This window comes from Crocodylus siamensis, chromosome 9 (assembly GCF_052110815.1).
Source record: "Crocodylus siamensis isolate JL-2025a chromosome 9, ASM5211081v1, whole genome shotgun sequence".
Classification (NCBI taxonomy): Eukaryota; Metazoa; Chordata; order Crocodylia; family Crocodylidae; genus Crocodylus; species Crocodylus siamensis.
This window is the reverse complement of record NC_143403.1, coordinates 32,978,013-32,994,069: the sequence shown is the minus strand read 5'-3', so window position 1 is coordinate 32,994,069 and position 16,057 is coordinate 32,978,013. Positions and strand designations below refer to the sequence as shown.

Here is a 16,057-nt window from a genome sequence, read left to right as displayed (position 1 = left end):
AAGGGCTAGTCAGCACTGAAAAACTGACTGAACATTTGGTCTATTACCTCGCATACACAAGCTGAAATTCCTCTTATTGGTTAAGAAAATTATCTTCTCTGACACTTCATTTTCTCCTTTTTTCTGTGTGTCCTACAATTTTGCTTTTTATGTCAACTGTGCTCCTGTTGGTAAGTCTACCTACTTCCATATTTTGTTGAGGACTTCACAAACAGGAATTTTGTATCCAGTCTGAATGACAGTGAAGATACAACATTATTTTTCAATTTGTAGTCAGAAGAAAAGAACACACATGCAATACAATATTAGACTTGTTTAGGGTATCATTGTGCCAGAAAAGCACAAATGTACTGGAGTGGATTCAAAGAAGAGCAACATGTGATGAGTGGGCCAAAGGGCTTCACTTATGAGGAATAAATAAGGTACTATATGCCCATTCCACAACTCAGCTGCATGTAATGGGTGAGATAAAGTTAATTCATAGATTTCATAGACATTTGGGCTGGAAGGGACCTCAGAGGATCAGAGTCCAGCCCCCTGCCCCATGGGCAGGAAGTCAGCAGGGATTATAGGATCCCCACAATATAAGCTTCCAAATGTCTCTTGAAGGCACCCCACTGGTGACCGCACACAAGATGATTGGCTTCCATCAGCCACCACCCTCTGGGCCCTACCATGGAGCCAATTCCCCAGCCAGCGGATCATGGTGAGGTCGAGGCTGCAGTTAGCCAGTTTTGCCAAGAGGTGATCGTGGGATACCAGATTGAAAGCTTTTTTAAAGTCAAGATATAGGACATCAAACTCTTCCCCCTTGTCCATGTGATAGGCCACCTGGTCATAAAAGGAAATGAGATTGGTCAAGCAAGACCTATTTGCAAGAAACCCATGCTGGGTATCCCTCAGGATATTGCCATCAGCTAGTCTGTTAAGGATGGCCTCTTTGATTTCATAGATTTCATAACATTAGGGCTGGAAAGGACCTCAGAAGATCATCAAGTCCAGCCCCCCGCCCGAAGCGCAGGAAGTCACCTGGGGTCATTGATCATCTTTTCCAAGACCTTCCCCAGGATAGAAGTCAGGCTGATGGGCCTGTAGCATGCCAGATCTACTTTCTGACCTTTCTTGAAGATAGGCACCACATTGGCCTTCTTCCAATCTTTGGGCACTTCACCAAAGCACCAGGAGTGCTCAAAGATCTGTGCCAGGGGCTGAGCTATGATGCTTGCCAGCTCCTTGAGTACCCCTGGGTGTAAACCGTCAGGGCCGGCTGACTTGAAGGTATTCAGCCTGTCTAGGTGTCTGTTCATGAGGTCAGCTTCGATGGAGGGTAAGGAATCTTCCTCATCTGGGCTCCCCGATCCACAGTGGGCAGGGGCGTCCCATGGGATGGGTGAAAAACTGAAGCAAAGTACCCATTAACTACAAGTTCTTGTACAGACCATAGTACCTACCACCTTTTTCCCCATGAAAAATGGAATTACTGAAGGGTATAAATGAGAGTAATGAGAAGAACCTACAAGATAAAATTTATGCAGAATATTAGGAAAATCTTTTTGATAGACTGGAGTGATTTCCAAGAGAACTAGGAAAAATCACAGTGTTTGGACCACCTATAAACTGAACTACTACTTAAAATATATTGAAAACTATCTTATTATATTAACATCAATTTAATGTTGAATTAACCCAATATAGTTTGAGGCAGAAATGTTGAAACACTTTGAGTCAAAATGTCTAAAACAAAACCAGTGTTTGTCTGTCTAGCTTTTCAACAAAAAGGAAGGTTTTCCACAGGAAGCAGACATTTAATGAAAAAAATAATTTAGATAAAACCCAATTTTCTGTCAAAAATAATTGCAGTGGAAAAAATTTCAGCCACCCCAACTGGCAATTCAATCATTTCTATCCTAAAGGTAAGGTACAAACAATAATTAAACTCATGTAGCTTCCAAAATAGTGATATTTTATTCTTAAATACTGTTTGCCTATGGTTCTTCTTTTTCAGTTTAGATGCCTTATACAAGATATGCAAAAATTCTTATGTTACTCTTTTGGCAGCCCTGTCTATCTCTTGCTTTTAGGGATCTGTTATAGTCTCTAAAGAAGAAACATTAGTTATATTAAGTTAATAATTAATTACTATTAATGTATTATTGAAGCACATTACATTTAAAGAAATTAAATATAAAAGTTAAAATGTTGGAGAGATTAGTTCAAAATTTTCTTTGCTATTTTCCAGACCAACTAATGCTCCAAGTTAATGACACAGGGCTGACTTCACACTGAAGGAGGACATAAGTTGGATATTGGAACAATAGCAAATGAAAACATGACCAGCAAGAAGCATAAAGTACATTGGAGTTTAAAGGGAGGGAGAATATGCAACTGTTTGGATATTGTAAATGCCATTAACAAAGGGATTTAAATAAAGCCTGCTTTTCATATAGTCTGTCAACTAGAGTTCTTGCCTTTTTGCACTGTAGTTTTAACTGATCTGTCACTGAAAGAGGAAGAATATGCTACTTAATTGTATTAATTGCATCAGAATGGAGATGGTGGTAGTTTCTTTTAGATACCAGCATCTCACACATCCAGCCCCAGTGGACTTTAGCCAATCCTTGCATTAAAGTTGTATGACAGAAGCTGAGAGTCTAAGTGGCTGTAAAATATTTAGATTACTCCATGACTTAAATGGGGCTGTTTTTAAAAGCTGCCTAAACACAATCACGCATAGCAATATGTGCCCCTTTTATACACACTGAGCTAATTGCTGGCATGAGCCAACCGATTCAGGGGAAAACCCCCCCCATGAACTTCTCAACTATCAGCCCAAATTATCTTTTTAGGTTCAGAAAACAAGCAGCAAGCTCTTTTTCTATATATAGTCCCCCCAATTACCAACCCTAAAGAAGTAAATTGTTCCCTTTTTTGCTGAAATCCATCTTGGAGTCCTAGCACATCTGTTTACTTTGGACTGGGAGCTTGATGTTTCCGAGCTTTCCTAGGGATGGAGTGGTAGGTCCACAGGGGAAAACTCTGGAATGGATGTCACACACAGAAAGCATTATAAAAGAGTAAATGGCAGGAGCAAGAAACTATCTGCCAGTGCAGAAGAAGGGGGTCAGGAAAACAGACCTTATGATGAAAGGCTGAGAGCTATGGAACTCTTCAGCCTGGAAAAAGCGCAGGCTCAGATGTGAACTGGTGACCACCTATAAGTTTATCAGGGGTGCTCATCAGGATTTGGGGGAACCAGAGCATCCCAAGGGATGACAAAAATTGAACGGTCACAAACTCCTCCATGACCATTTCAGGTTGGACATAAGGAAGAACTTCTTTACTGTCCGAGCCCCCAAGATTTAGAATAGGCTGCCACCGGAGGTAGTTCAAGCACCTACCTTGAACACCTTCAAGAGACATTTGGATGTCTATCTTGCTGGGATCCTATGATCCCTGCTGACTTCCTGCCCTCTGGGCAGGGGGCTGGACTCGATGATCTTCCAAGGTCCCTTCCAGCCCAAATATCTATGACATCTATGAATAATGGATGTGGAATAGGAGCTGATTGTAATGAAGCTCAATGGGTGCTATTGAGAAGAATCCATTAGCTTAAGTAAATACTGAGAATTGTGGTCAGGGGACCTTTCAGAAATCAAGAAAATGAAGGATAAGGGCCAGAGAAAAAGGTAAAAGCAGCTTCATGTTTTTGGAGATTCAAAAAGGAAAGTCCAAAAATCTAAACTAAACCTTTTCGGGTCAGTAGCTGGAGCAATAAGGCAGCACACTGTTTCCCTAATGCTTAATGCATGTTCCATGTTTATGCTGGTATCATGCCTACCTTTCAGTCATGCAAGCAAAATGCAAGGATAACTTCTGATATCTGTAACTATATTATCACTCTACTGCAATCTGTATTTACTGAATGTGCTATTGAGACAGAGAATTCTCTCTGGAGAAATGGAAAGAGCTAGTGTAAGAGAATGAAAAAGTTTAAAAGGTATTCACATCAGTAATAAAAAAGAAAATGGCTCTCTGGAGGAGCTGATTCAGGGAACTCCTATTTGATCAGCTAAAAGAAATGCCAAAGGATTCACAAATGATGAAATGTACATTTCAATGCAGACTTGAAATAGAATGACTACATTCAGAGCTCCTGACTGTTTTATAATCTATTATGAAGACCTCAGTAGTAAACCCATAATTAAGGATGAATTTAAGTTTGCGATGAAAGCAAAATTACTATTTTCAATACTGTGTGAGAAAATATAACATATCCTTCAAAAGATTACAGTGCACAGTTTTTTTAATACAATATTAAATTTTCTCAGAATTTTAAAGTTAATAAATTTGGGAATGATTTATAATGGCATATTGATAAAAAGAAATTTAGCAAAAAGCTTATTTTTATCCTCAATATTCTTAGTATTAGAAGACCACTATGATCAGGTTTGTCAAAATTAGATTTTTATTGGTAAACTTTGATACATGTTTATCTCACCTCACACAGACCACTGAAAAAATATTTCCAGGATTAATAGAAATTTATGGAAAGGGGATGTAAAAAATGATGACTGATGGAGTGTGTAATAAAAGAGGGAGCAGTCCTACAGAACTGAGCTGACTGTGATTTGGACTGAAACTGTCAGAAACCCCAGGGTACTGGCAACAAAAGAAGAGGAAGTGACAAAGCAGATGAGGGAGTTATGGGTGAGCAGATCCAGGACTAATGGCAGCTCTGTTGCTCAGCTAGCGACAGTCCTACAGTAGTTACGTTCATTTCGGTGGCAGTTAAACTATTCAAGCCTGAAAATTTTAAAATCAATACAAATTGAAATAAATACTTAAAAATAAACATTGGTAATATCTGTTGAAATTATAAAAACAATAAAAATCAAATTCTGCCAAACCTTAACTATGATATATTTGAGACCCACTGAAATCTTGTGCATATTCTACATTTGAATATTTTCTTTTAAGATAAATGGTAACTTTTTCACTCATTACTCTTCATAGCTAAAGGTTTCTCCTCCAATTAATATTGAAGGACACAATCTCCTCATTAAAATTCCAGGAAGAACGGTCTCATTTCAAAATGCCTGCCATTTCTCATTTTTCTCAGTGGGACTAAAATGACAGCTTTCCTTAGTGGTCTTTTTCAGAAGAAAACACAGCTGAGGACATCTATTTGAAAAGGAACTTCTCACATTAGAGTTCTGAATTAAGACTACAGGTTTCCCTTGCTTTATGCTGTACATACATTCCTGGAAAAAAGTGCATAACTCGAATTCACATAAAGGGAACCCACTTTATAATGTAACAAATAGGGATACGTTCTAAGAACTTGACTATATTGACCCCCAGACCTATTTCTACCACTTTTACAAGACAATTTTGGTACTCACCAACAGTAGACAGTACATACAAGCACAGGGCACTATTGTAATGGAGATGGCAACTACAGAAACATGTGTCACAGACAATGATCCAGGAGCACAGATCCACACAGGAGACTATATTTTGGTATGCATCACTCCCACAATGCATTGCACAGAGCAGCTGACTGTGGGCTTCCATCACACTGATCACATAAAGACTGAATTTACCTCACATATAATGAATTTTTGGTATAAAAAGGGTCATTTCATAAGAGTGAATTTGCATATACAGAACCCATATAAAGCAAGGGAAACCTTACATGGAGATGACATAATTTTTCTACTCACTTAAATACAAGGTAAAATGTTTGTGGGAACAAGCTTATATGTTTTCTTGTCTCTTTCTCCAAATCAACAACATTAATTCATAAAGATTGTTATTGTCTGCTAATCTCCTCTTGTATGCATTAACACCTTATTTGTAAGGAACTAGAGAACAGATTCAAATATATATTGTAAAAGTGGACATACTATTCTGCAGCATATTGTGCTTATGAAAGGATGTCTAGGTACTAGGAAACCTCACTACAGTGCTTTCCCACTACTTGACCTATTGGCCAGCTATATTATGATAAGAAGGGGAACTGATGGTCTGTTGGGACTCCAGAACATGTACCTCAGTAGAAAAGAATTTGGGGAAAATGACAGATGATCTCACAAAAGAATAAAAAAATCATATCTTGCTTGAAAGAGAATTGGATTTTAAGTGGCAGGGAAGTGGAGCGAGATTAAGGCACATACTCCTGTGCTAGGTAGGCATGTAAGGCAGAGTCCATACTTGCAAAGGGGTGAGGGGAAGACCTCATCTGATTATAAATACAGACTGTTTGTCTAAAGTGAAAATTACTTGAACTTCTACCTTGCCTAGTAGGGATAAAACATTCCCTTTTATATATCATTTATGACATATCCAGCTGCAGAACAACCCACTAACGAAAAAGAAAGCCTGTGTCTGTACATGAATGTACTCATGTTAATAATGCAAAGGTCATGACTCTCATATGAATGCACACAACAGTCCCACTAGTATTTGCTTTCATCCGGTCAGGTGGCAAGCTGATTTATTAGCCAGCATCCTGAGCACAGAAGAACATTTGTACCAGTCATACTCCTCTTTCATTTTTTGATCTAAAATAGCATTAAAGGGTATTGAAAGAAAGTGTAAAATCTGCAAACAGATGCAATGCTTTTTTTCTGAGGGAGTTTTAAACAAATAGGGAATTCAGTGTTAGAACAAAACATCACCAAAGACAAAGCATAGTCTCCCAAGACCCAGCCCTACTAAGCAGCTCATCCTTTTTATTGCATTCATTTTGTTTTTTAGCTACTTCTGCTAATGTCTCTTTGGTTGTATTGACAGTCTTCCTCCATTCCTTTAAATGGACTCTTTCTTTTACATGTAGAGTTACATGCAGGCCATTGTTGTATCTGGGATTCCTAGTAGGAAGCGGACGGGTAAGACCATTGTTAAGCAAGGTGGAGGCCTTACAGAGGTATCAAGCTCCTCATACTAAAAGGCAAGTGAGAGCCTTTTTGGGGTTAGCCAATTATTATAGGAGGTTTGTACCTCATTTTGTGGAGGTGGTAGAGCCTTTGACAGAGATGACAAAGGAGGAGGCTCCTACCAAGGTGAGATGGACACCGGCTGCGGAAGAGGCTTTCCGAGCAGTGAAGAACGCACTGTGCTTGCAACCCTTTTTATATACACCCAACTTTAATAAATCATTCCAAGTACAGCCCGATGCCTCAGAAGTAGCTATTGATGCAGAGAGAGGGAGAAGAAGAACGCCCTATAGCTTACAGAAGTAGGAAATTACATCCACCAGAACGGAATTATGCCATGATAGAAGAGGAGTGTTTGGTGATTAAATGGGCTATTGAAATGTTCCGGTACTATCTATTAGGACGTCGGTTCACGCTGATCACATGCCCTTACGTTGGCTACAAAATATGAAAACGGACAATGCATGGCTGATGAGGTGGGCCCTTAGTCTACAGCCATATTGTTTTAAGATAAAACATCACCCAGGGACCCTGAATACAAATGGTGACTTCTTCTCAAGGCAATACAAGGAGGAAGAGGGGCCTGGGGAACCGGGAGGATCCCAGACAAGAAAGAAGAAGAGGGCTTGTGTGGCAGGGAAACATGACCCTGTTACTGGGAGGCAGGATGACCCCTCTAAGTACCAGCCTTTCCAGTCAGGGCCGGCCTGTCAGAAGACAAGAGAAGAAAGGTTAGCGCCTCGTGAAGGAAGGGAAGAGAAAAAAAGAAGGGGGCCTCAGAGAAACAGACCCCTCCATAGCTACGATACAGCGTCTAATGTCCCGGCTGAAGAATGCGTCAAGTCCGGGGCCCTACAGGCCTAGGTGCACCCTACCAAGGCTGGCTAATGTGGGGTGACTACCTGTGGCAGGTAACTCCCAACAAATCCCACATGGTGCACCCTTGGGGAAAAGGCGAGTAGGAGGCACCTGAAAACCTCTGCCTCCTGTATCCGGGTTGTCAGGTGCCAGAAGAAAGGCCCAGAGAGGAGTCCAGGCAGAGGCAACACCCGCAAGAATGAAGATCAGCTCGGTGAGTCTTGAGTTGAAGGGGAGGAGGTGTGTCACAGAGCACTCAGGTGCCCTGAGACTGAGAGCAGAAACAGCTCAGGAGAGACCCCTAGTGGCGAGAAGGGGGAGGCTCAGCTGCCAGTCACCAGGACTGCACAGGTGCTGGTTGCTAGGGCAACCAGTAAAACCTAGAGACAGGAAGGGGCAGGGCTTAGCCCTTCTTAAGCCCAGGCAGGAGGGCAGTTTCCCTCTGGCGACCGAGGGAGGAGGAACTCGGCCAGTGCAGACGAAGGGGAGAACTCTGATGGTGAGAACATCCCCTGGTTGCTGCTGGGGTTGGTGCACTCTCTCTCTGGTAGGGATTGATTCTTGTTTGACCGGATGGTCTAACTTTTATGTTGTAGCTGGGGGCTTTGTGTTCTTGTGTTTACTGTTTTGACTGGAGGACGGGGTGAGGCTATTAGAGGTGGAGGAGGCCTCATAGGGACTCCACAGTAGCGTAGGGATTCCTGACACTGGCGAGGGTGCAGCATTTTGGGATGCATTGGCCCCAGCCCCAGAGCTAGGGGGCAGGGAGAAGCCCTGGAGCCAAGGAGCAAGGAGCCCCAAGTAAAGGGGGCAGCGAGGAGCCCTGGAGCGGGCACTGGCAAGAAGCCCCAGAACGGGCAGTGCGGGACAAGCTAGAAGGCGCCGGTAGGGGCATGGGCTGTGAGACAAGGTAGAGGGCGCCGGCGAGGGCGCAGGCTGAGGGACAAGCCAGAGAGCCTCCACGTGGCATAGAGAGTAGAGCAGACCTGAACAATGTCAGATACACTGCAGCCCAAGCCTCGCAGATGTAAGGGGAGGAAAGGAGCCACAGAAAGTGCCTCGGGCACCGAGACAGAAAATAGGCAGCCTCCCGCTTGATTAAAATCTTCCAATCAAGCAAATAACAACAAGGCGTGGCAGATGAGAAGGCAAGCGGTTGGCCCTTAATCAGTGTTGTGGGATCACTAGTAGACTACCTCGAAGAGGCACAACCATCACAGAGGGACTAGACAAATTAATGGACAATACGACTATTAATAGCTATTAAACAGAACAGTCAGAGCTGTATCCACTGGCTAAATCAATGACAGTGGCTACTAGGGACAGTAATGAACAGAGGGATCAATCATTTTAGGTATGCCCAGTTTACATGCCCTTTGTCTAAGGCATTGAGACTCCTACCACTGTTAGAGACTGGATACTGAGCTAGATGGACCATTGGTCTGCTTCAGTATGATACATCTTATGTTAGGTTCACACTTGTAAAAGTGTTAAACCTTTAGCTAAAAACATGTTATGACTCAAACCAAAAAATACTCTACAGATTATTCCTGCACCTTCCATGAGCAAAAGAAATGGCTTGTTCTTACTTTCTATGCAAAGTGCAGACTGGAAAAGCATTTCAAAACAATACAAAATACAAAAGAAAAATCTCTTTGAAATTAAATCAAAGCTTCAGAATCACATACATTAGTTAAATACTGTTTTTCAACTGGGTCTGAGGTCTGTATTATTTTCAGTGAATCTGGCCTTTTCAAACTCTTTATAGTAAATCAGCTCCCTTTCCACTGCTCAACTGAGACTTTATTTAAAGACTTGAATCAATAATTAAGTCTATCTTCCCAATGGAATTTTGAACAAAGGCTTAATTTTCTACAAGGGGAATGAAGGCGCTGCTGCCTGCCTCAAGGTAAGAAATCAATGACTCAGCAATGGGCAGATGAAAGCAGATTGGTTTTAATCTTTTAATCCATACTATGCATATATTAAAGAGAAGTCTTTGTGACGTGTGTAGTTTCTATATTATACAATGTTTATGCTTGTTTTATGTATGAAGTTGTGAATGTCGAGGGAATAAACTTTACTTAATGAGCTACAAAAGTTACAATCAGATTTTAAAATTTGTAATTCAGGAAGTTCGGATCAGAAAAGAGCTTGCTTTTAACCCAAATGTTAGATACAATGAAGGATCATTTTTCATTTAATAGTGCAAGATTTTTATTTTATTGTTACAAGGGTTTACTAATTACCAAAATATTCTATTAGCTATTCATCTTCATGTATGTCTCAAAGACAAAATTACACAAAGTTCCCACCAGTCTTCATTTACATTGGCTCAGACCTTTATTCTTAGTGAGACTTGCAGCAATGGATTTTGTACAGTTTTAGGGAATAGTGTTGAAACCTTGGATTTAAAATAATTGGAGACATTTCTTAAAACTGGACCTGTGCAAGTGCCTGAGCTCCAATACCAACATTTGGATTTGGATCTCTGGCTACAAGCTATGCACAATATACTGTCATCATTTTCAATGCTCATCATTTTTCTTTGCTTTTCTCTCCTTTTCCCTATTAATCAGTCATCATGCCAAACAATGGAAGATAGTTACATACAATAAAAGCCCTGTTATCTAGCATGAGTGGGGAATGGGGGGGTGCCAGGTATCTAAAAATTCTGGTAACCCAAGGTCAGAGGTTTTTGGTAGGAAGTGGAACGGGGATGTGGGGGGGGGGCACCTGGATGTGGAACGGCAGCAGTGCAGGGTGGTGGGTTTCTCTGCCTCCACCCCACCCCGTGTCAGGCCAACTGGCCAGAAATTCCAGTTAATAGAGTAGCTAGTATAATGCTGGATAGTAGGGCTTTTACTGTATTAAAAAGATGGTTCAATATATTTTTTGAAATACCCAATTTAAAAAAGGTGCTTTTAGTTTTTATGACAGCTTGTCTTTGGACCACTTCAATGCTCTTTGTAATGATACAGCATGCACACAGTCACTATCCAACCCTCATTACTATTTAGCTCTTGAAGTATGTATGCTTTATTTAAAAGATATCTGCAAGATGATACAAATCTCAGAAGGACTACTTGGTACTTTGGCACCTTAAAACTAACTCAGACCCTCACCCCAAACCTTCCTCATCATTTCATGCATGTCCATTTTTCTGTACAGTAGTTGGTCCACAAAATCAACTCTACAGATAATCCAAATTAAAAAATACTGATGTTTTGACCCATCTCCAAAAGAGTTGATTGACAGCCAATTAAATAGCATTATAACAAAACATTCACTTGAAAAAGAGTTATGGGTTTGATTAAAAAAAATTCTTACCTTGAGAAACAAAGCTCCCTTAGAAGCCAAGGAGTCTGTTCCTTTTCCATTGGGGTAACAGTGATAGGTAGCATCCATAACTGGATAGCGGCTAGCAAAAAGCAAGCCACTGTTTACAAACTTAAAGCTACAGCAGCCATGGCAACTATAGACCCCAACATCATACAGAATATATTCAAAATAGTGATGGAGCTGCTCTTTCAATTTCTCTGCTGCTCTTTTGTCAAATACTTCCTGCAAACACAGGAAGTCCAAGTTGGCAGGGAAGAAAGCCGAGATCTCATGGTCAAAGGCCTCATCCATATGCTTCTTTTTCCTCACAGAAGTCTTCTTCATGATTGAGGCTTTGTAAAGAAGCTTGTTATTAATGCTGCTTTGGTCCACTGTGCCATCTCCAATGCGAACCTTAACTAGGGACTCTCGTGAGGCAGTGTAGCTGTCTAAACTCCCAGAATCTCCATCTTTTTGTTTATGGTTGGTTGCTTGACCCTTTGGGCTCTCTGAGTCACCCTCTGATGAGTGGTCTGCAGGTCCACTGTTATTTGGCTGGCTGGTAACAGTATCCACATCTGGGTCTGAAATATGACCATTATCCTCTCCACTTATGCGTACTATACATGTGTTATTGTCCTCTCCTTCATTTGGTTCTCCTGCTCCACTTTTAGCATCTCTGCCATCTTCACTGTTGTTTGAACCAGAATGGTCTCCTTTATACTCCATAGATGTTGTCCTTTTGATGCCCACATTAACTGCACGGTTAGTGCCATCTCCACTTTGGGGAGAGACCAAACTGCTAAAACTTGCTGCACTGATGGATGTGTTAGTAGGAGAATCTATATATATTTTGATCTGTGGTCTGCTTGCCCCATTTCGTATCCTTCGTCCAATTTCTTTAGCCCGTGCCTGTGTATTGAAAACATTATTAAACCTTGCCAGGGAGTCTGGTAGCAGGCAAACATTGGCACTGCCAAAGCAGAAACTTTTCCCATTGCCGGTAGCTTTCCATTCAGTGAGTAGTGTAGCTCCATTGACCTGGTTCTTGTCTTCTAGCCTAGAGTAAATATATGGCCTTCTGGCTGACTGGAGAGGTGACCATAACAAGAAACCAATCAGGGCAAAAGGAAGAGATGCTACCAGAAGTGCCAGGTAGATGGGAGTAGTGATGATGATACAGAGTGCATGAAAGTAGCAGGGGTCATCTGCACTTTGACGTTTCTCATAGCTGGTTGGAACAAAAGAGGCTACAAGCCTGTCTGCAAACCAATAGCATGGGAAAATCAGGCCCCAAGAAAAGGAATGCAGACCTGACAGAAAGCTGTTGGGAAATGGGGAAGTGTATAAAACCATTGCAACTGTTATGACAACACTTCAGGGCCTACTACATGATGTCGCGGTCAACCATTCATCAGAACATTGGGGTAGGGATCAGGAAAAAAAGTCCAGCCAAGAATTTGTCTTGCTAACAATACTCAACAGTATCAGCTTAAGAGCACCATTTCAATGGGTTGGAGTAAGAGGAAAACAAGGCCACTGTTTCTGGCTGGCTTTTTGGCATCTATATTCTTCAGAAAATTTCATTGCTCACAGCGGGCTGCCATAATGAATTTCTGGTGGAGTCAGAAGGAAAACCTGTAGAGACACAAAAAGCCCAAAACATAACAATATAATTAACAATAATTTAAGGTTTTAAGCATGTCTTTCACTTCACACCAGCTTTAGTTTGAAATCCAGATATTTTCCTACAGTAAATAGAATGGTTTTTGTTGTAGCTTAACTTTAAACGTCATTTTAATGTCTGTTAAAAAATCATTGAATTAAATCTGTTCTCAGGGTATGGCCATAAACTAATTATAATGAGTTAAAAGTATGGGTTTATGTTGGGATTTACCATGTATCAGCTGCTCTGCAGTAATGTTTTTTTGACGTATCTGCTTTTCTCCCACTGAAAAAAACTAAACTACAGTAAGCTTAACCCTGTTTCATGCTGGGCTAAGCTAACTTCATTTAGATGTCACAGTTACTGCAGACCTGCTGACTGACACACAGTAGGTCCTTCCCTCCCCCTTAGCTCTTTATAATTTAGTTATTCTATCCCCATTCTGCTTTCCACAGTATAAATCTGGAGTAACACCACTGACTTCAGGGGTCTTGTACCTCTATAATTAAAATCCAAGTGTGATCAATTTCACTTAAGTGAGTTGAAGATTGTCCTGAAAAATTCTGTTATAAATTTAAAATCTTAAACTGAGCACTGTGGAAGCAGGTCTTTTAGATTTTATAATTTCCTTGAGTCTTCACTCCTATCTACATGTGATGTTATAGTGCTGTAGCAATGCACTACGGTGACATAGCATCCATGGGTGTTTAAATGTGACCAATAGCAACTTCACTATAGTAGTATGCTTCCCTGTTATAGTTTGCCACTATGGTGAAGTGGCTGCTTAAAAACAACTGTGCATTGCACGTACAGCACAGTATGGGCAGTTACTGCACCATGCTTTAGTACTTAAAAAAGGAAATACTAAAGCACAGTGCAGTAACAACCTAACCATAGGCTTTCAACCTTTTTTAATAAGCTTACCCCTGGTGGACGGATGGAGAATGGAATGGGGTGGTGGGCAGAGGTGCTCCATCCCCACCTGCCTGTGTGTACACCCTCGGGCCTTCTCAAGTATCCCCAGGGGTATGCATATCCCCAGTTGACAACTCGTGCCATAGGGCAGCATATAAATGTGCCCAGTACTAACAAAATACACTGAATCTACATGAGTGTATTTAAGTAATTATATAAATTAACATGTATTCATTCAAACCCTTAATTGTGTTTTATCATATCAGAAAAATGTTATTTTTACATGATTTGTGGCAAGCTGAATTTCAATTAAATTTAGTTAAAATGCATAAAGCAATATTTTAAAAATATTTCCTATTAAGTAAAACTATCACATATGTGCAGAATGCATAATAAGGTTGATCAAAGCATGCTTTGCATTTTAAACTGATTTACTTAACAAATGAGTATTATTATCTGTGGTAAACATGAACTGGTTATTTCTAGCCGCCACCACCCCCAAATTCTAGAGCCAGTAGAACTCATCCTCTGAAATGTCATTTTCATTTATATATTGGAAAATGAAAATAAATAGTCTTGCTTTTTGAATTCCCAATATTTTCTCAACTTAAAATAAAATAGTCATTAAACTGACTTCTGAATAAACTGAAATGAAGTATTCTTTATGCCCCTCCAAAAGAGGTAACAACCCTCAAACCCTGGTTTGCACTTAAGCAAAGTCTGATTTTAGGTGTCTAACCAGTGACGTTTAAAAATTTAATCTGTAAGTCTGTAGTGTTTACATATATGTTTTAAGTCAATTGAAATTACAGTAAAAGTCTGGACCAAGCATAGGCCTTAATTTAAAATTAAATTTGTAATGGAAATTGATATAGGTTACTGTTATCAATGCTATTTTTGGGTAGCCGCAGTTACTTCAATTCCACTTTGCTCAAACTTTGAAATAGTGATGTTAACCAAGAGATGGACAGCAGCAAAGATTAAAGCAATGCCACAAAAGGATAAAAAAGAAAAGAATTAAAGGATTTTACATTTTTACCTTCAGCTAAACGCATTCAAATCAGTTTCTTTGTCAGCAGAGCTAGTAAGCCCCAGAGTGAGAGACTATGAATATTTGGGAAGAAGAGTCCCACTTATAGTTTATTTCAGTGTAAAACCTAGACTTTCTAGTGCATTAAACTGTGCCAACTCAAGGCACATTGTTCAAATAAAAGAGAGATAGGACACGCAGTCACCCATACTTCAAAGCTTCTTTAGTATATGGGAAGGACAAGCATTGCATGAGAATATTTCTTTGCATGGTCAGAGTTAAGATTTGTGGTTGGATCCACTAAGAATTGTCTGTGCAACAACAATTTAACATTCACTTTACCCAGGGACTAAAGGGCATTTTGATTAAAAAGTGTTCCAGAAAGCAAAGTAACTACACAGAAAAAAGCAGGCTGTTGAAAGAAAAGATAGGTGTAAGAGCTACGGTTAGACACAGCAGCACTACATTGATTTAATAGGTTTCAGATTTAGAAGAAAAACAGAATTTCTCTCCCTCTATATTTCTGTTTCTTCAAAACAAGCTCTTAGTATTGATCTTTGCAGCCATGGCCAGCATGTATCTATGTCTGTGGTTAATGTGTACTATCAGACTGTAGATTCAGAGCATCCTCCACAAGATAAGAGAAATATAATATGACAATTCTGGTTTAGCTAGTTCTCCCTCTTTCCCACGCATGTTAAAAAGGGATGATAAGTTCTTCCCTAGTTCTAAGTTTTCTTTCCATTGTTCTAAGATCTTTGCATCACATTTCTGCAGTTGGAGGCTTGAAACAGTTTATTATTTATTTGTATTACCAAGGGGACCAGGACTCTCTTGTACAAAGGTATTGTACACAAAATACAGAACAAAGACAGCCTTCGCTCCAAAGAGCTTACACTCTAATCATAAAACAAGAGACAGTAGATGAATTTGGACAGATAAGGAAAGTACAAGGAAACAATGAGAGAACCCCCCCCCCCCCCGCCAAAAACCCCAAACAAAAAACCAACAAATCAGGGTGAGAAACACTAAGGATGCCAATGTCCTATGACAATTCTTGGCAAGTTTTCTACAGGTATCATAGCAAAGGAGAGTTTTCAGGAAGCACCCAAAGAATATCAAAATTGCTTTGTGAATGGGAAAAAAGAATGAAGGTATTTATTTTTAAAAGTCTAATAAATGGTGTTGGAAACTGTTATCATAGACTGATGTGAGGCAGGAACTGGCCATTCAATGCTGCACATGTCTACACTGCCTATGTGTCATGGCCCAGAATACCGCCAGGAAGCAGGCCTCTGCTACAATGGAACTACCTTACAGAAATGTTGA

General features: G+C 40.3%; 1 protein-coding gene across 1 annotated transcript in view; it reads right to left on the bottom strand.

Annotated features, from left to right (window-relative positions):
* SMPD3 (sphingomyelin phosphodiesterase 3) overlaps positions 1–16,057 on the bottom strand; it is a 243,645-nt gene that overhangs the window by 47,831 nt on the left and 179,757 nt on the right. The window contains exon 3 of the mRNA XM_090063297.1: positions 11,127–12,755. Within this exon, the coding sequence (XP_089919423.1) occupies positions 11,127–12,473 (1,347 nt within the window). The 5' untranslated portion in view covers positions 12,474–12,755. The remainder of the gene's footprint in view (positions 1–11,126; positions 12,756–16,057) is intronic.